Source organism: Caloenas nicobarica, chromosome 14 (genome assembly GCF_036013445.1).
Source record: "Caloenas nicobarica isolate bCalNic1 chromosome 14, bCalNic1.hap1, whole genome shotgun sequence".
NCBI lineage: Eukaryota > Metazoa > Chordata > Aves > Columbiformes > Columbidae > Caloenas > Caloenas nicobarica.
The window spans coordinates 14,726,821-14,747,685 of record NC_088258.1 but is presented as its reverse complement, the minus strand read 5'-3'; the positions used below and the strand labels follow the sequence as shown (position 1 = coordinate 14,747,685).

General features: G+C 41.1%; 1 protein-coding gene across 1 annotated transcript in view; it reads right to left on the bottom strand.

Moving 5' to 3' along the window:
* Nucleotides 1–4,012: 4,012 nt before the first annotated feature.
* The window catches only part of CIITA (class II major histocompatibility complex transactivator), a 30,820-nt gene continuing 13,967 nt past the window's right edge, over nucleotides 4,013–20,865 (bottom strand). The window contains exons 7-20 of the mRNA XM_065644893.1: nucleotides 18,360–18,509; nucleotides 17,052–17,192; nucleotides 16,857–16,913; nucleotides 14,774–14,839; nucleotides 12,609–14,313; nucleotides 12,318–12,491; nucleotides 11,271–11,342; nucleotides 9,883–9,963; nucleotides 8,365–8,457; nucleotides 7,950–8,033; nucleotides 7,088–7,171; nucleotides 6,518–6,601; nucleotides 5,784–5,876; nucleotides 4,013–4,079 (exon numbers count right to left, since the gene is read on the bottom strand). Coding sequence (XP_065500965.1) covers nucleotides 5,804–5,876; nucleotides 6,518–6,601; nucleotides 7,088–7,171; nucleotides 7,950–8,033; nucleotides 8,365–8,457; nucleotides 9,883–9,963; nucleotides 11,271–11,342; nucleotides 12,318–12,491; nucleotides 12,609–14,313; nucleotides 14,774–14,839; nucleotides 16,857–16,913; nucleotides 17,052–17,192; nucleotides 18,360–18,509 — 2,864 coding nt within the window. The 3' untranslated portion in view covers nucleotides 4,013–4,079; nucleotides 5,784–5,803. The remainder of the gene's footprint in view (nucleotides 4,080–5,783; nucleotides 5,877–6,517; nucleotides 6,602–7,087; nucleotides 7,172–7,949; nucleotides 8,034–8,364; nucleotides 8,458–9,882; nucleotides 9,964–11,270; nucleotides 11,343–12,317; nucleotides 12,492–12,608; nucleotides 14,314–14,773; nucleotides 14,840–16,856; nucleotides 16,914–17,051; nucleotides 17,193–18,359; nucleotides 18,510–20,865) is intronic.

Sequence of the window (20,865 nt, the reverse complement as noted above, 5' to 3'; positions counted from 1 at the left end):
GCAGTCATTTGTTGGAGTAGTTCTTTTTCAATTTGAATAGAAAAAACTGAAATGTGCTTTCCAGGAAATTCCAGTTTTTCTACAGGTACCTGCAAATAGTTCCAGACTGTTGAGATGGGCAGCGTGTAGGATATCCTCAGGAACAACTGCTTAAAATACCAGACCTGAACTGACACACCAGGAACTGCGCACTGGGCCAGGGGGAAGAACCCACATCTTACTCACTGTACTGGTTTAATCTTATTGTATTTTTTAGAAAAGTCTTATTTTCTTAACTGTGCTGTTGTTAAGCCAAGTTGGTGTAGCAAGAACATTTCAGATAAAGCAGGATTGCAAATGTTTCTCCTGAACTTTCTCCATGCATCACATCTCCTCTGCAGCCCATGTCTCTACGGTCTGCTCCCGGCTCGGGCTCTGGGATCCAGACAGACAGTGCCGCGTGAGTCTCCTGACAGCCAGTCTGAGGGACCAAAGGGGGCCAGTTTAGATCCCTCTGGAAACAATGACAAAGCAACTAGCACATCACACTTTTTTCCTGATACTCTCAGGGTATTGCACTCAAATGGCATTTTTTTTAACTCTTAGTGCAGTAGAAATGAGCTCCCAGTCCCCAAATTCTGTCCCCCAAATGCAATTTTCAGCCGCTCCTGCAAGAAATGAACCGTTGTCATTGAACAAAGTAGCTTTTCTCCAGCATAGGTTCCATCAGCTATGGTGTGGGGCCTTAAAACTCTGACAAGTGCTTTGTTCCATAAAACCCCTGGCCTGCAATTCAGGGATGAAGTCACCTGGGACACAATATCCCAACACATAAAGATACACTTAGAGAACTAAATCCCCATTTAGGCATCTACATAAAGAATAGCCAAGTTTAAAGACTTGTTAAGCTTGTGTTTGCATGCCCATTTGGCACCAGCACAAGAAAGGCTGAATTTTGCTGCTGAAGGCAGCAGTTCCTGCTGTTTAAATAATTAGAAATTCATACTGTTCACAGATACAGCTAACACTCATTTTCCAGGGTCACACGTATGCCATTTGAAGAGCCTGGTTCAGTTTGTCATTACAGGTACGTACTGCAGCATCTACTACTTTGTCATCGTTTCCCTGCAGTGCGTTTATGCCACACGATCAAGCAACACAAATTCCACCAAGTAATTCACTGTGGAGATTCTGAATCTCAGATCAAGATTTCTGATTTCTCAGAACAGCTCAGCTTCGTGTGTTTAAAGGATGGGGAGAGGACTCGGATGACAGCACCTGACTACCTCTGTAACACAAGCCTGACTGTTGTAGCAAGGCTTTTTGGACAACAAAAAGAGCATGGCCAGAAGGAGAGTAGCATTTTTCTCATCCTAAAAGATTTTTAGAACACAGATTTGATCAGAAGAGCTTCTTTAGGGTAACCAGTGACTTCAGTCCTCTATAGACAAGGCACTCATTTGATAAAAGCATTTTGGATAAGCTTTGTGCCACAAGAGTATCCAGGCTTTGAACCTTGATTAAATTTAGAACTTTTAACTGCAAAAAGGTCTGAAATGATGAAAACAACTAATTGCTGTTATAAGCAAGCTGCTTCAGTCAGCACTTCTCTATCTCCTAATCCTGGACTTGCAGTCTGTCAGTTGGCATTGCAAGGTCCCATTGCCTGCTCAGAAAGAATTATTTCTCCATTTCCAGACCACAGAACTGGTAAGTGCCAGCAGGACCCACCTGTCTCCCTCGCACACAGGGCTTTCTGGTAACCTACGATCCACAGCATTTCCAAGAGAAAAACCAAAACATTTTTCAACAGGTACTACAAGCTAGTGTAAAAAGAAATACTTTTATTAATACTTTAAAAAGATGTATAAGGACAACCAAGACACTGTAGCACAATTTACAATCTGTACATTATAAACATACATCTGCCACTAACTCATAGAAAGACAACAGCAGTTTACCCGACGTGATTTTATCAGTCCAGACAGGGTCCTGTAACATTCAGCTGCCCATGTAATATTTAGCACATTCTCAGATTCAGTCACAGGGAAGTGTGGCTGCAGACTATATCCCTAAAGGGGCATGTGTCATCCAAAGCCTAGTTAAGGGAAGTGAAGACAAAGGCTCAGAGCGGGTCTGCACGGCTGAAGTGCCGCGGGCTGATGGGAACATCACACAAGATTTGGCTCAAACTACCTTCCATTCACACAGCTGAAAGAGGGGAATGTAAATGAGATTTTTTTTCCATCACTCTCGCTAGAGTTTGGCTAGAGAGAAGAACCAGGCACATAACTAAGAAAAATACCACTTTCTACTTACAGTCATACTCTCACAGAGTTTTTCCTCCTTGCTCTCTTGTACTACTACCTGCACATACTAGGTGTGCTTCCCTGCTTGCCTTTGATTAACAGAAACAACAAACCAGACCTTCCTTCCTTCCTTAATTTGTCCACCTTCCACCTCCCTGCTGTCAGGATTCCGCAGGCACTGAAACTTTAGCAGAGAAGTACAATTTGCTGGAAAAAACATAAAGATTAGGGTTTTGAACTGTTTAAATTGAGGACTTTTTAAAAATCAAGTAACAGAGTATTTGAGGGGTTAGTTGAGAGATTCTAGTTTGCAGAGATCCTCGGGTCAGTATTGTCAGCACTTCCTAACAGAGGAGATTTCAAGGAGGTTGTTGAGCTAACCCTGAGCTAACCATGAAGCAGAGACCTCCCTTCCCAATTTGTGGCATATGGAACATTCCAAGCTTTTTCCATCCTTTTTTTTCTGTCTCCATACTGAATCTGGACAGAGAGCCTGAATACCATTCCTGACAATTGTCTCTGTATGATTAAAAGTTTTCTCAATGTTCACAAAGCTGAAATAAAAGAGAAAAGGAAAAAAAAAAAGAATATATGAAAAAAGGAGACAATTGTTTTGCTACCACAGTCAGCAGGACTGGTATTTGGCCCACATATCACTGAGACCAGCAGCGCAGACACACGGTAATGCTTTGAAATATGTTATTGTCTGTCGTTGCCTAGTTATTCATAACTCTGTAAAAGGCCACATAAACCACACACAGTAGTGATTTCACTGTCAAGTATAAAATAGATGCTTGTACTTTTATGTTGCCACCTGCAAGCCAGGAACTAAATCCCAATCCAAGTATATGAACGAAGAACAAAAAATTGAAGTCCTCATTTGAGACAGAGTAAAAACCTTCGAAGATCGTCACTTCGAGGATTTTTGTGCAATAAACTGAAGCTATTTGTATGCATTTGGATTTCTGTGATAATGTCAGAAAAATACTTAACAGTTTTCCAGCTTTGATTAATTTCTTCTCTTTACTTCATTTTTCTTCCCCCTCAATCTTTTTGAAGGATGCCAGAGTTAGGTTATGGTTGGACTTGATCTTGATGGTCTCTTCCAACCAAAATGATTATATGATTCTATAACAAGAGAGTCATAGAAAATACCTTTCTATCCCTTATGACAGCATTGGTGATTAGCATCAAGAAAAGAGCCACTTCTAGATCCTCATGGGTAATCTGACAATATCAAACTGTTTGCTAAGACTGATTATTCTTTTTTATGCTCCTGACCGTAATGCTTCAAATCAGTCCAGACAGACAGGTGAAATCCATAACACTGAGCTTTGGAAGTCCAAAATCATCAAACCAAATTTGATCAGTTACCACTGGCACCATGAAACAAGTAGATTTGATCTCTCGCTACATCAGATATTGCAGGTCCAGAAGCTTGAAATCTGGTCTTTGAAGAACTGATGATGGAATTTCATACTCTCAATATCCCGGTGATTTCTGGTCACCTTTAATGGTGATCACAATATCAAGATGCTCTTTTCATCTTTGAAACTTCATGTTGGTTAAGTCGTCTTCACTTCAGTAGAAACACAACGGGATGTTTGAATAGTACTTTAAATGACCTCTAAAATTTTTGGACTTCATCATTCACCCACTTCAAGCATCACCCAGAAGCTTAAATGTGACTTATTTTCATTTTGCCACTATCATGAAAATCAGCCACCAGTTCATAAAGCAGCAAGAGGGCAGGGAAACACAGAGGACACCTTCCCCTCTTCTTTATGTTACCTGTGAAATGGTGGAAACAGAATATCAGATATATGCTCGTCAGCTTAATTACCATTAATATCACTAAAACCATATCTTTGATGTGCTCTGAAAACAGACAGCAGTCACTGGGGGATGTTTCAAGTTTGGGAGACAGGATCTAGAGTTCCTGCTGCTGCTGATCCTCAGTGCCAATGAAGAAGAAAGTTTCCTCACACACTCAGATACTGCACTAGCGTGGTCGCTGGTGCCACAGGCATGTGCTGCAAGCACAAGAGAAGGGCAGTGGAGGGAGATGCAAGGGGTTGTTCACGCAGAGCTGTGTCAAACACATCTTTTGCTTGGTGTGAAAGCTGACCTGTGTCCAAGAATTGCCGCTTTCATAGATCAGAGCTCTCTACCACTGACTGCCATTGCTCTCACCAGAGGAAAACTGAGGTTGCTTGGGAGCTGACCTACATGTTCAGAGGCTCTTACCACATGCTCCCCTTGAATGCCAGACACAGGCTAGAGAAAGCTTTGCTTTTGTGAGGTTTCCTGGCAGTGTTCATACCCCTAATGCCTCCTTTCCCACGTAGGTATAGTTATTCAACAAGAGAAAGGATTAGTTGTACTGTAGGCTATTAAGGATCACGACAGTTTTTCACTGCTGCTGTGTAAAGCTGGTCTGTGGAGCTGGTTTGGTGCCTGAGTCTTCCACAACCTGCAGCCTGATCCGTGCCCAACATGTAGCCAAGTCTACGTCCAGTGATTAGTGCACTGAGAGCAAGGGTCACGCAAAAGCTCGGCTCACTGCATGGCTTAGGGAGCTGTTGGCAACTGCAGCCACTGTCAGGACCATTCAAACCACAGCTCAAGCAGCTGGAGATCACTCTGGAATGTGTTTTTTGCCATCTGAATGAAAGCTGGAGGGCATCTGGTATCTGGATTGACTCTGGCTTCTCCACTGGGATCATTTCACTGATGCATCCTGCAAATTTTTTTTTAAGAGCAAGAGAAAGCACATGGCAGAAAAAGCAGGAGCAAAAATCCCTCACAAAGCCCTGACTTGCCATGCCTGCTGCAGCTCCTTCAGTCCAGGAGCATCCAGGCAGGCAGATCCTGGTGGTCATCAGCAAACTGTTAGCAAATTGCTAACGATGCAATTATTTCAAGGATCCTTGAAACTGTGCAGGTAGAATCAATGAAGTAAAAGTGGCTGCACCACACAAAACAGCCTGAGAAGGAGGAATGCAGGAGCCAGTGGTTTGCTCTGAGTGCAGTGTAGACACAGCTTCATCGTGAGACAAGCAGCTGTTGAGGATTTGTATTAAACAAAGGAAAAGTGAAAGGATTCACTAAAAATCAACACAAAACAATCTCAGAGGAGTAGAGAACTCATCTGTTAAACATCAGAAGTGCACAAAGCTATTTACTTTTCTGCACCAGAAGAGAGAGGTAAACGGGCAGCTGCCAGCCGCTGAACTGGGCTGAACTGGGAGGCCTAAAGCCCAGCCTTGTTGCAGCAGTTCCTGCAATCTGCTGGTGGCAGGGAAGCGGGGATGTGAGGGGAACAGGGGAAAAGGGGCCTGATGTGACTCTGATCTGTTCCACCCCAGGGCAGCAGCTCCTTCCTGAGCTGCATGTGCACTGGTGCTGTCTCTGTGCCCACTGCCAGCCAGCCTAGAACCCACAGCTGCCACAGAAACAAATCTTGTTGTCTCATGGAGCCGGGGTTTATGGTACCTTTATGGGATCATCCGAGTCTACACACTGATCCTAGAGTCCAGCTGCTGCAGGTGTTCGAGAACTCCGTAGGGAATGGTGGGATTCCACATCCTGTAAGGGCAAATTCAGAAAGGAAAGAGATTTTAAGAAGCGTAATTTGCTTCACAGGTTTTTTTAATGTGTTTGGTACATTTGTGTTTTGTTTTGTTCAGGTTTTTTTAAAATTGCCTTTCCCTTTTGAATATCAATCTATAAAAGTATTTAAGCTATGGTATGAGGTTTATTACAAGAAAGCAGTTCACTGCTCCATAACCTGACTCTGGTTATAGGACACACTACAGTCCTGTCTCCATACATGTTCTTGATCTTTCTACCAAACTCCTTTCCCCTGAACGAACACTGGCAGCTCCAGCCTATTTAACCTCTGACGATGGCTGCTTATTCTTTGGCCTTCGAACGCAAGTCCTGCAGCGCAGGGCAGGTCAGGTACTCTGGCAGGGTAGAGATCAACAAAGGGAGGCTCAGTGCAAACTGTGCTTAAAGCAGGACGAGCTTGCTGCCCTGGGACAATTGGGAATTAATGCAGCTGAAAGCAGAGACATTTTATAATGTTTCTGTGACTGCATTTGTATTTTGGTGTTGTCTGTTTTTCATGCCTCTTATAAATCTGACGAATACAGGACACAGCTTTAGCATGAATTCTAACCCAACTTACAGAATGAAGATACAGCAAACAATATCAAGAGACTTACACCAAGTTCTTTATGTGGGGACATTTGCGCAGGCTGTCAGTCAGCTGCTGGGCTCCAACACCAGTGATTTTGTTATACTGAACACTGAGGAAAAAAACCAAAAAACCTTTGTTAATCCAGATCACATAATGTAGCAGTGTAATCCAACATTTCATTCAAAATAAAAAATACTATATGGGCTTATCTGTAGATGGGGGAAGAAAGAAAAAGAAATAGATCCTCAATGCAAAAAGCCCATAATAAAACACTCAGAAAGTCAAACTGGAACTTGATTAAATTAGTTCATCCGAGCGATTCCGTATTCTATGTAGCCGATGTCCTTCTTCAACTCCCCATCACCCTGTTCTCCCATCTTAAAACCGATTTTTCATTTTTTTGTGGTGAACTGCTCCTTAATCCTTTTTAACCACTGACTGCCTGGACTCTGCATAACCACATTTTCCCTCTGAAATTTCCCTGACATTTTCTTCCACAAATTCTGTCTCCTCTGCCCTGTGCATAGAAGATTTGAATTTTCAGTATCCAAGCAAATAAGCTTTCCGAGGTCATCTCAAAAGATTTCATACTCACTCTAGCACTCTTAGAGATGCCATCGCAGGAAGAACTTTCGCAAGATTTTCTGCTCCAAAATCACAAATGCTATTATTGTACAAGCTGCAGGAAACCAAACCAGTTTAGTCACTGTTGAAGAATGGATAATGTAAACAGATTATATATTAGATCAAGGAATTTCAGATCTGGTTGGTACATCTTAACTTCCAATTTATCCTTATCTATACGCAGTTCATGTTTAAAACACAATTGCGTATTTTCTGTATCAAGTAAGATACAGCAGCTAGCACAGCTATATTACAAATAGGTCTAGATTCTTCATGAATGATGAGGACATTTCTGTCTACCTTAGATCAAATTAAAAATCTGCAAGAACACGAATCTCAAAGATTTGGAGCATAACATTGAAAAGATTTCCATGGGAGCAAATTATTCCAGAATTGCACACCACGGTTTCTTGCATTCCCTCCAGAGACACTTCATCCAGGCCTACGCCAGACATTTTAATGAAGTGGGATGAACCACTGGTCCCATATCAGCAAACACATCACCTTGTTGCTGGCTTAGGGCTTAGCGCTGCGCTTAGCAAGCTCCGCATAAGCTCGCAGTAGATCATGGCCCCAGGCGCACATTTGTACAGGGTATTATTCATCAGTGAGTATTATGGATTTGATTTAAAAATCAGTACAGTCCTTGTTATATTCCTGGGTCATACATTTCTCTCCTCTCTAAAGGCTTCATGCAAGAATGAAGTCAAAAGCTGGGCTGCTGCACAGTGTATGTATTTGTTCCATGTTCAGTAATTTCTAATAGAGATAGTAAAGTATGTGGTATAAAACATAAGCTGTATAAAACAACTAAACAGGACATAACTACTTACCTTAGTGTCTTCAATGACAACAAGGAAGGAAGAGCTGTAGCTAGTTTCTCCGCACCCACATCTGTTATCTTATTCTGCGATAAGCTATAGTAAGTGAGATTGCTTTGTTAGTGGAGCGCATTTATTCTAATTTATTACAATGTGGGGATTTATTTTTTTGAATATAACTGGACAGTCTGTTTAGACCAAATACAGGGAAAAAGACAAATTATGGCCCTTGAAGGGAAATAAGGAATTGCCATAGCATTAACCTATTTCTGTAATGAATGCACAGATTAAGTATGTCCATAGACTCATTGGTCTTCCATGCCCATGTGTTAGTTATGGCCATAACTGGTAATACACAGTCCCTTAGGGCTCTGGGTTTAATCTATATATTTTCAAAATTTTTCAGAACTGTCAACCTTGCACTTACTTTAATGTTTCCAGTGATTTCAGGGTTGGAAAGACTTCAGATAGACTCTTTGCTCCTTCATCTCCTATGCCATTTTCACTCAGAGCATCAAGGCTGGGTGATGACAAAGAGAGAATTAGCTTCCCTTTTTATTTAATTTTTTGCAGTTTATTCATCTCAGAGACCACTCTATATATCTTGAGAAGCTCCTTCTCTGCAGTAGCCTCAATCAGCAAGAAGCATCACACAAATTACGGCTTCTCTAATAAGCAACTTTCTGCTTCCCAAATTTACAGTGCAAGATTTTTTTTTTACTGGTTGAATGGCTTGACCCATTTCCTTTGATATGCAAATGGCAGCACTTAATGCCTTGCTTCCACCATACACTGAAGATTATTAAAATGGTTATGAAATAGCTCTGTTCCAGCTATGCTGAAATGAGATTTCCTGAGCACACAGAAACACAGAACTAACAAAATCCAGCAGATGCCTAAACAGCACCTTGTCCAGATAGGGAGTATTAGAAATGAAGTTTTGCCTCATTCAGGTATCCAGATGGAAAGAGTTTCAGATAGTCACAGTTTTTAGATACTTACTGGATCCCCTTCTAATCTGACAGGCAACGCTGGGATACATTGGCCTCATTCCAATTTTAGAGCTTTATTGTTTTCCCAAAATATCATGAAAAGGCCACATACAATATCGACAAATGGCCAATGGGCTGAGCCAGTAAGGCCAAAGTTCCCCTCAAAACCCAGTAATCTTCCCACAGAGATGATGGCAGGATATTAACTATCGTTGCTATAGTTGTTTCTGCATAAAGAAGCTTAAAATTCAGAGACAGCTGGTTTGTCATAGATACAAAAGAATAAATAGTAACTGGAGTTCTTGAATTTCTATTTCTAATACTGCTCCTGGTAAAGGAAGGGACAAAGACTGTGTGAAAATAGGTGGGTAGAACAAAACCAGATATTAGCTGAGTATCAAATCCACAAAGCTCAATCTCTTCCAGGTTCTACCAGAAGTTCAGGATGTCCGTTGACACCAGAAGGTGCACAGCACCAGCACGAATACTGAAGTTAACCCCCAAATTTAACACTGCTGCTGAGTCAGGAGGGAGCCGGTTCCCTCCCTGGGGCAGACAGGACTGTGAGTCCCTTAGAAACCTCACCAGGAGGTTGCCAGGGGCTGGCACATGTGATGGAGCTGGAATGAAGAAATAATTAACCCCGCAGGTGGTGTTGATCGGTCCAGTGGCAGGAAGGGGGAGCACTCCAAGGGCTCTGTATTAATACTAAGCCTTTCCCACAAGCTTTTAACCTCTGAGGAACACGGGGGCAAGTGACTGAAAAGGTATTGAAGGAACTACTAGCAAGTGTCTGAAGGGAGATGAAGAGCTTTTAAACTGTGGTTATATTCTCATAATCAAAACAAGCTGTCTTGTTGGTAAATAAAATATTTCTTGGGTACGTGAGCTCCCCCATCATCAAGGGATGCTGAGAAGCAACATTAGGCACATTAATCTGTAGCATTACTCACTCTAAATGCTGAAGTGATGGAAATGCTGCAAGAATTTGCACGAGTTTTAGGAATCCCTGTAGGCCACATACTGGACCCAACCTGGAAGAAAAGAAATAAAGACATGCAGCACTTTTTACATGCTCAAAACCAGCAAACATTATGAATTTTTAAGTTCTTCCCCCGCAGCCCCAAATGCAGGCTCGTTTACCGTCCTTGGAAGCAGCCGTTCCCCACAATAGCAAGGATTTCTGCTGTGAAGCCTCTAGACGAGGACTCCCCAAGGCCAAGGTCAGACAGAGCGGAGCTGCTTGCACAGAAGCAGCCATACGTGCATTTGCCACTTTCTTGTTACTCTTTGCAAGACTCATCTCACTTGTTTCAGATTCCTGTATTTCTGTTCTCTCCCCCCCCCGCCCCCCCCTCCCGGTTTTTCGTTTTAAGTATTACAATCTTGATAATAGAGATGAAAAAAATTATTCCCTTCCCCATTGGCAATTCAGACTAACTTCAGATCAACATTTTACTGCAGCTTAAAGCATAAATTGACCTTCAATCCTCCAGCTCCAACATTTGTCCCTCAGATGCTAACCTCTGATTTGGAGTTTCCTTGGTATCACAAGTTCAGCCAAGTTAAAAGGATTGGAATTTTAACCAAAAATTTAAAACAAAGGGAAAGTAGGAGAGAAAACAAGGAGAGAAAGCAGCATAAAATCAGAAGTGAGACCAAGTATAACAGTTCTAGACTGGGTCAGATATGAAAAGCAGGAAACAGAAAAAGACCTGATGAGAATCCTCCGCTGCGCTGGTGTGATTTCTGCCCAAATTAATTTGCATGCTATGGCAGGATGTTTTAAGCAATACAGTTTGTGGGAAAAAAAGAAATGTTATTACACCTCATTTTTAAAGTCAGTGTTTCCAAGTCAATCTTCCTTCTTCCAGGAAAGTGGTGCTAAATATTTTATTTGGGAGGCATTCTCTGACCTTATTCTCTCATGGCCTAAGCTCTGACAGGGCAGCAAATTACATCAGAAGATCGAGATAGAAAAGTTGAGCATTTCTGGGGAAAAAATATTTCCCAGGTAGCTGGATCACAATGAAGATATTTTATACCCTGTGGCATAAGATCTACACTTGGTGACAAGGAGCCAACTTGTAGTAAAATCAAACAAAATTGATACAACCATGTTGATCTGTATCACCACAGGAGCCAGAAATGACCTTTTTTGAGTTTTGTCCGTAACTTAACAAATCTAGTTGAGAAAAGCAAAATAGAAATAAATGATGTTTACTTAATGCTTTACCATAAACTAACTATACATCAGCTCAATGACTGTAGCCAATACCCACGACTCTTCTCAGTCTGCAATGTAATCATGTATCAATCAGCAGAGAGGAACAGCACTTACGCAAATTCTAGTTTTCTGAGGTTTTTGATGGCAGGAATTTCATAGCTGCTGCAACCAGATACATCTTGCACACTAAATAAATCACAGTAGAACCAGAGTATGAGAAATATTTTAGTGAATAAAATAGTGCTTTACAAGTAATTTCTTCGTAAAATTTTACAGGAGATAAACCGCTGCTGTGTTAACTGAGGAACGAGGAAACTTCAGAATAACTTCTGCTCCACTCTTTTTTCATTCAATTGATTTCAATCTGATAAGTACTTTCCATAGTGCAGTCATTTGCTCTTTTTCCAATAAAACTTAAAAATACATTCTTCTAAATGAAGTATTTTCTGTCAAACATGATTTTTTTTTGTGTCCATTTTATTAAAAATATCCTGCCCTTGTTAAAATTAAGTCATCATTTTTAGTTAAATTTTAAAAAAACCAACCAAACAATCAAACAACAGCAACAACAAAAACCCACCAAAACCCCCCAACAAACCAACCAACCAAAAAACAACCAACCAACCACTCACCCCAAAACACCAACCTACTTGTGCATACTTTGATTTGCAACCCATCCCCTAGCCACATCACGAGCAGGGATGAAATCCAGGGTTCACAGACCACGTAACACAAGCTTTTACCTCCTGAGCTAAAGGCCTCACTTAGGTCATTTGTGACCGGTGCAAAACAATCCTTCATTTATTTCCCCAGGTCTTACAAGGGGGGAAAAAATCGGTTATCCCACGTTATGTAACTGAAAGCGATTAGAAGGTGGCACGCTTGGAGATCAAAAAGAAAACTGAAGAAAAAAAATGACAGCTGGCTTTTTTATTGGCAATTTTAATAAAAATTCTGCATGTTGCTGTCATTGCTCCTCCCGGCCATCACAACCACCACACACTGGGGTGGGAGACTCTGGGATGGTCCAGGAGCTTGTGCAGCCTTAGTTATGGCTCCTTCGGACAAGCAGAGCACCCCATTCTCCAGCACCGTCAGTGAACCCCCACTTTGTTAAATCACTAGTATGTTAAGAGGACTTTTGAGCATAAATGAGCCTACCAACTGATCATCTTCTCCTGCATCTCTACCAGGTCTGAAAGGTCACTGACGTCCTTCATTGTCTTTGCCTTAAAGGGATCAAGAACAAACTTCTCTGTTGATGCTCTCAGCAGTTCGTAGTCTTTTGTCTGTTCTAAAGACTTCCAGAGCCTGACGGTATCACTGAGGGAGGCCCTGTGAAGTGGCAAAACATGCAAAATCAACAGATACAACTACTGTTGTTGCATAAAAGTGTCATCTACATATAGATGTCTACATATAGATGTCTACTATCTGCAAGGTATGACCAACCTGAACGATGCCACGTTCGTTAGGCCGACCAAGTCTTTCAGCCCTTGTATGTCAATGCTGCTGTTTCGCAAATCCAAGGAAAACTCTTTTCTTGACCTTTTTAAAACAGAGTGCAGTACGTGGACATCAGGTGGAGTAAGAACTACGCCCAGAAAAGACAGGTCTGGCTTGAGCCTTAAGGCCACATGCTGAAAAAGGTAACTGCTTTGTGTTTCATAAATACAATGGCAAAGCTCAAGTAACCTCTCTGGACAGAGCTCATTTATCTGTAGCCTTTTAATATATTTCAAGAGTTTTTTCTGCTTCTTGGTTGACTGTTTTACATCTTTATTTGAAAGGCAGCAGAAGCAGGGGTCATCCTGGAGGAACAACAATCCAGCCAAAAATCGAGGCACTAAATCTAACCAGTTATAAGGTTTTTTCTTCTTGGATGGAAAAGACAGGTACTTTGTTAGACTTTTATCCTTGATCTCTTCTGCTAACATAAGGTGAAGCGCACCCAAGAAATTCTGAATGACAAAATCAGAGAATGTGTTCCCAAATTCCTCTTCTCCAGCATCTGAATGGTTGGGGAATGCAAATGGCAGGAAAAATCCATATTTCAGAGCAAACTCTTTTACTTCCTTAGAAGGAAGAAGATCACTTTTCAAGGCACTTTGGTGTTTTTCTCCAAGGTGCCAGGCTAGACGGGCTAGCATAGCAAGACTCCCTTGATTTTGCAGGGCTACAACATCTGTTTGCATTGGCATAATCTTTTGCTGGACAAATTTCAGGAAGACTGCAGTAAGAGTTGAAGGAAGGTTTTTGTCTCCAGTTTCAAATACTGTCTCACATAGAAAACAAACAAATCTGCACATAACAGGGCTGTAACAATGACTGAACAGGTACTCACGCTCCTTGATTAAGTTCAGTGCATTATCACAGTAGGGTAATCCTTCAAAGTATTTGGTTATGTACAATTCCCTCTGCTGAGGGGAAAATCCTACTAATTCAATAGCCTTATCCACTTTGGACACAAACTGGTTCACCTTGTCTTTTGGCCTTGCTGTAAGTAATAAAGTACAACCATTGAGGATCTTTTTTTGGATGAGTCCTGAAAGCAGCTCCTTGACGCTGCACAAGGCTTTTTCAGGCCGGCTGGCTGAGCAGCGGGGAAAATTCTCATGATCGTGCAACCCTTCAAAACTATCAAAAATCAGGAGGACTTTAGCAGGATTTTGCAATATATACTCAAAGATCTCTTTGCTTCCCTCTTGGGGTTTTACAAAAAATTCAAGCAGCAGATCCTTCAAGCTGTATCGCTTCTCAGGCAAGCTTATTTGTTTGCAGTCAAACCAAAATACAAATTCAAACTGAGAAAGCTCTCCACTGGACCAGTCCTGGCAGATCTTCTGGGCAAGAATGCTTTTGCCCATTCCTGCTTTTCCCAGCACCACAATCACTTTAGTCTCTAAGTCTTTACCTCCCGGGATCTGAAATATTCGGCTTCTTGTAAGAGCGTTTTCCTTCCCTTGCAGATTGCAAGTTACCAGCTCCTTTTCCGTTGCTTTTATGCTGTTCTTCCCAGTCTTGGTTTCAGTTTGGCTCTGAACAAGTGTCCCATCAATAAACAGGTGATCAAGAGCTACTTCACGCTCCATGGCCACAGATTTGCACACATCTCGGAAATATTCCATAAGTGATGCACAGAAAGCTTCCACTGGCTCTAGGGAAATAAAAAGCACACACAAACTGAAGAAACCAGTCCACAAATCATACCGTTGCTTCAGAGTGGCTTAAGTACATAATTATAATATGGTCAAAATACATCAGTTCCCATAAAGCACGTAGGTCTGGATTTATCCTAGGCAACTGCAGGTACTCAAATTAGGAGTGCAGGCACAACAGACACATTTTGACCTAGGAACTGAATAATTCTGGACGTATCTACACATCTGATAAAAACAGCTAAGTACACTGACCTCCTAAGTGGGTACTACAGCCAGATATCTAAAGGTAGACAAGTCTAACATCTTAAAAACAGGAATTGTGCTCAGACACTTGTAACAGTTTCACAAATTGTTCAATGACAATTACTACAAAAAGTAGCTTTTCTGTGTGGAAAGAAACACAGAAAAATTAGTCAAAAATACTGGAAGTTTTAAGCTTGAGAGATCTAAACTCACTTGGTCTTTTGAGAGGTTCTTCAGAAGGAGTTATGGGAACTCGGACTTCTTTGAACATTTCCAAACCTAGAGAAACAAAACAATCTAATTGAAAACACCTAGATGGTCATTGATTCCGCTTCACTAATTTTAACAGTACGGCTAATGCAAATTTTTGAGTCCATTGCAACATCAATTATGTATCATCCAGAGAAAGAGATCTTTTGTTTTTCAAGGGAAATGAAAAAAAGTCCTTACAGAAGTACAATTCGGCTGACACAACCCGCTACAGGCAGTACGACACCAAACAAGATGACAGCTGGTCCAACAGTGGTATGAAGCAGAAGACCTATCACAACAAGGTGACATCCACTGTTCTTTTCAGATGTCAGTGTTTTGCACAAATTCACATTCACCATAGGACTTCTTTATGTCATCCAAAGCAATAGCGCCCTTTTGTTATTCTACACCTGTGACCAGGCGTTAAGTGTGAATTTACCCATTACTCTTCCTGATGAAGTACTGTCACTGTCCATTTTTCTTTTTGCTTGTTTTTGAACTACTGCAGACCTCTGTGCTTGGCCAGATGAGCAGTGTCTGCCATACACAAAGAAATTGGGAGTTTTTCAGAGAAAGCATGCTTTCTATAGACTGTTAGTGACGGAGTATTACTTTTGAGAAAACTTTTGGTAGGAAAATTTTTGCAGACGCAGGACAGAATTCAAATTGATAGACACTGTAACAAACTCAACCTCATCAATAGTCTTGTGGTAATCACACTCAGCAGAGAGATGGAAAAAACAAACAGAAACCACACAAAACCCCCAAACAGGCTAATCTCCCTGGATTTGTACAAATGTATTTAGTACCATAATATTTGGTTCATCTTGATGCAGAATGTAGTTAAAAAAACCCAAACCATTCCTACCCTGCACACCAGCAACAGTTGGAATGGTTAGAGTTCAGAGTTGCTTCTAGCAGACTTCTAATAAGAAAGTGCTTTTCCCAGTGCAAGAATACATTTGATATAGAAATAGTTCTCCTTGTAGAATAAAAAACAACTTAAGATATTACAAAAAGAGGGGACATGCCAGTTTTCAGACAAGTGTCTGATTTTGGTTTACTATTTATTTCATTAAATAAAAACAAGAAGAATGAAAAACAAGAAAAGCTATAATGAGACATTTAGATGGGAAGCAGCATCTGTCAAATCAACCAGCTGTTAATAATATTTTTAAAAGGAAAAGAGACTGGCTTGGTAGCTTATGTGCTATTTTTTCTGCTGCATTTGGAATTCTGAGGTTTGCGACATACTCACATATGTTGTGCTGCTGTAAATCAGTTGGAATTATTAGTATTGTATATATCACCTACAAACACTTCCCCAAACCTAAGGGTATTTGTTGCTATTTCGGGTGGTGGTCGCCACCAGAGGGCAACAGACGCTTCTGCTAAGCTGCAAGCAGCTGTGATCACCAGGGTATACTGAGATCAGGAACTAATCAACCACTGCAATCAACCCCCCTGTTCTAAGAGCTCTCTGAGGGCTGGAAGAAAAGTGTCTGAGGAAAGTTTTCTACCACAGGTGGGACTCTTATCCCCTGACAAAGGCTCTGATTTTCTTATAAGCCTTTCTGTGTATCAAGTTTCTGTATTCAGTTCCATGTGCCATCATAATTTTGTTTTTGGGGCATCCATGTGAGCTGACTGCAGTCTGGCTTCCAGCACCAGGTGTTTAAGATGCTCAGGCCATGCCAGTACCAGCACAACTTCCACTTCTGATGGGCTTTTGTATTGTTTGTTGTATTCTTCTAACTAGACAAGACGACTTTTTCCAGAAACTGGACTTCATAGCAAACACAGTGGATTGGCTGCTACTTTATAGCTGAACCTGTAGCTTTACAATCTTTTATCTGCTCTGTATTTCGGACTAGACTAAGCAGCCAGTGATCAATACGAAGAAGGAAACGCCATTGATTTTTATTTTCCTCAATAAGGTCAATAAGAGTAAAGCCTGGAGGGGAGAATTGGCTTTGGGTAGAAGCAATATTCTCCCTCTCCCAATCCAAAGCACCATATATATAAAAATTCATTTTCTACTTACCACATAAGCTAACTGGAAAACTCGGGGATACCAACGTTTCCATGGAAGAAGTCAGCACTGGCGAGAAACAAAGTATAGTTTTCAGCCCATCATAGCTATCAGTAACTGAAATGAGGAAACTTAATACTATGTTGAAAGCCCCGATTTTCCAGTACTTTCTGCCTATTGATGTGGATAAAGGGTTATTGCTCTTACCTGGATATAGTATAACATCAGATGTGCCACTTTCAAGAACAAAGTTAAGTATCTGCTGAGGAGGATCTGCAAAGTCTGTGTCCTCTTGGCTCCCTTCCATGCTCGCAGGTAGACACTCTGGAATCAAAGATGTTGAAGATCCTGAAATGAGTGCCGAGTAATTACTCTTCCGTTTTTAAAGGCTCTAGGTTTCTAAAAGTTTCTAAGAAATAAAAGGCTTTCTATAAGCTACTTATCCTTTCTGGCAGCTTCTGGGCATATATTCCCAGTGGAAAGGTTATGAACCAGAATTAATTAGGTCCATAGAATCCACTAAACAAAAACTCTTAAAATGTACAGTGAATGTGAAATACAAGGGACTACTCAGCTTTTAATGATGCTGGGGTTTGATACTACAAAGAGAAATTTTATTAACATAAGGAAAAGTGCTTTAGGCAAAGTCTGCAAATTTATGGACCAGAAATACAGAAGAGAGAAAATGTGTAAATATTACATATCTGAATGAATTTTACCATCCTTTGCACTATATCTTTCCCACATTACTGCACACATAGCATGTTCTCACAGCCAGCAAGCTTCTTCCCTCTGAATCCGCACTGAAATTTTTTTTTGATGATGCAGTGCTTGCAATTTAATCAGCCATAGCTCTGAGTTTCTGTAGGTGTGACAGAATTTCTTCTGCTACTTTGTGCTGCTTCAGCTAACATCAGATACTTCAAGGCTTCTAACTTATCCACTGCTTTTTGGTTCCTTCCCAGCATAGATTTAAGAGTGAAAAGTGTTGAATTGTGCCTTTGTCACTAGCACTTGCAGGTGTACGCTGGGCACCCTCTGCTCCACAACATGATCAAGGCAAGGTGGCTACACCTTTTTGTGAACAAAATTACAACCTATATTTTGCTCTGCTATTGCAAATATCATTATCTTGCAGTCCTTTACAAACCTCTGGATGAAAAACAATTTGGAACTAAACTAAAATTTATTAATGAAATTTTTGTGATTTCCTATTCTTAAGACAAGTATTTAGATTAGCACACAGTAAATAACTCCATTCTCTTATTTATTAACCTGCACTTCACAAATTAAATGAAAGGCTCATTCTGTTTCATAGTGGCGATGCACTTCTAATTTCCCTTGAATATTTTTCATTCTCTAGTGAGTGCCATGCTTTGAAGTGCTTGATTGAAACAGCTGCCATGCTTGTTTTCCCTGCCACTGTTCACGGTCAAGGACCAGATTTATAAGAGAGTTCCCCTTGCATAAATCAACCTGTGTACAGATGCACACCTACAGCTCTACTGTACATACCAGGAATTATGAAACTTCTTTCCAACATATCGGCAGCAGGAACAGAAAAGGACATGTACTGGTTAGTTAGTGAGGTGGAGCTGGCTGGATGGCTGTTGAGAGGCATGGCTAAGAAACCGCCATTCCCTGCAGGCACTGCAGGGCCTTCCACTTGAAAAAAAAAAAGGGCAAAACAAAAGGAGAAAGTTATTTCATTGCTGGAAAGTCAGGGGCCTAAATAAGAGGTCTCAATAGATACCATAAACCACTTGAATCTGATCAGTTGTGTTTTGGCGAGAACAATTCACATAGCTTTCTGAAATTTACTCAGGTCTCAAAATCTAAAATGGATTTATGAAACTCTGTAGCAGATCACTTTTTTCCAGTAGTTCGCTCTTTTCATTTTCTTCATCTTTCCTGGCCTACCTTCTTTCTAGAAATCTTCAGATGTGTTTAGATGTAAATGATCTTATGGATGATTGACAGATAAGACATGACAAGGTCTTACATTGGCTGTACTAAGTTTCCCAAGCACAATTACCTTAATATTGCACAAGATTAGAAAGGCTCAAGCACAACAAGCTAAGGACCTTCACTCTCTGCTTAGAAACGACAGCGCTTGTAAGGATAACTAGTCTGTGTTAGGGGGGTTTCCCAAAGAACAGTCACAAACAAACACCTGAGTTTTAAGAGATGCAACTTCCCTGCAGCACTTGTGTTATTTTTCCAAGAGGACAAACTGGGAGGGAGACTCACATGCAGTGTGTGGTTTCATCTGCTAATCACAAGCTTCTTACAAATCAAGTAAGATACACTTGGTATATTGAACTAGTGTGCTAGTTTCCTTGGTTTTGCCACACCCTTATTCTCAGAGTTGGTTTAGCTTTTCTTTCCCCCTCCAGTCTAGCAGCAACAATTAAGTTTCTATTTAATCACTTTCTGTGGTCTAATGTTTTATCAGGAGCTGCAAACCTGTGTGAATTTTGTGCCACTGTAGTGTACACTGTCACCTGGAATGCGAGCTCTTTATGGTAGGATGTGTTTATGTTCTTTATCAGGAACTGATGTATTATTTTGTTACAGGAATCTCTCATTTTTACCGTGGTATAAAAAGAGACTTTTAAAAGTGTTTTCAGCTTGTATGTAAATCAGCATGTGGAATTCCCACGTAATTTCCTATCAAAGGATTGTTGCATTGCTACACTCAGATCAGATCAGATGCTGTTATAGCTACCCACAAAGAGTTGGGCAAATCCAAAGTTTAATTTCCTTCAGTTCCTTTGAAAGAATCTCATCCTCGGCTTACCACTCTGAACTTTACCGTAGATAGTCTTACACTTCTGAAGAGCTGATGTATGTGCCTATGCAGGATCATACTGTGACACTCATTTTATGACAGGTTAAATAAATTCCTGATTTTGTCGTGTACCTCATCTTTCTGTCAATTAGAGTTTTTGTACCCAGTACTTATAAGGCCTTGTGTATAGATTCCTTTCCTCAGCACCTTCATTGGCTCAAGCAAGGTAGAGAGAATGATAATACTCTGAGCACTTTCGGGAAAAGGATGGGTGCAGCTTCCCACAGCCCCTGTTAGCTCAGTGATGATACTGCACACTGGAATGCAAGCTCTGTAGGGTAAGGCAGTTTTTCTGTTTCGGTTTTGGTTTTGCTTTTCTTTTTCTTTTAAATCAGGAACCGATGTGCCATTTCCTTACTGAAAACTTGCATTGTTAGTGTGGCATAAATATAGGCTTTAAAAAGTACCAAATCTATAAAGGAATTTAAGCAGATAAAAGGTAATCCACCTTTAATGAGTACCAACTGCCAGGAATCTTACCTGTGTCTGGATAACTACAACCAGCAGGTACCAATTCCATAGGAACTCTGATTACCTTTCCAGATCCAAAAAATATATTTTTTTCACAGCTAATTCTGCTCGAGCCCCCCCTAGAAGTCCACATGAACACTGGAAAACCAGCTTGGGTCCCAGTGCACGCGTGTGCTCTCTAGGATTTTCATCCAGTCCATGTCAGTTCCTCAGCAATCGCCAGCCTGAATATTGCTGTGGTGCAGTCCCACGACCCAGGCGCTCTCTGGATGACTCCTGGGTTACACACTGGTTTTGGCTGCCCATCGTGGCACGTACACATCCCAAGAGGTTTGGTACAGTCAGAGTTTCCTTTCAGAAGCCTGGGAAGTGTGCTACCATATGGTAACACGTCGCTTCCAAACACAATAGAAGATATTCATCCAAAGGTGCTTGCTCTCATGGGGATTTTGGAAGAGTATTTTGCTGGTTTAGCTCTGCCTGAGACACTCATTTGGGCTACAGCTGGGTAAGAACTTTTACACCAGTTTACATGTAGGGAACAAGTTACAGCCTGCCTGCTGCCACACGTACTGCCCTCCAGATGGTCTAACAGTGTGCAACACCTAGACATTCCCTTTCTCCCATCCTTACTTTGGTTTAAAGGACTGTATAGCACGACCTGGGCCAAGAAGCCATCTCTTCACAGTTATTATTCTC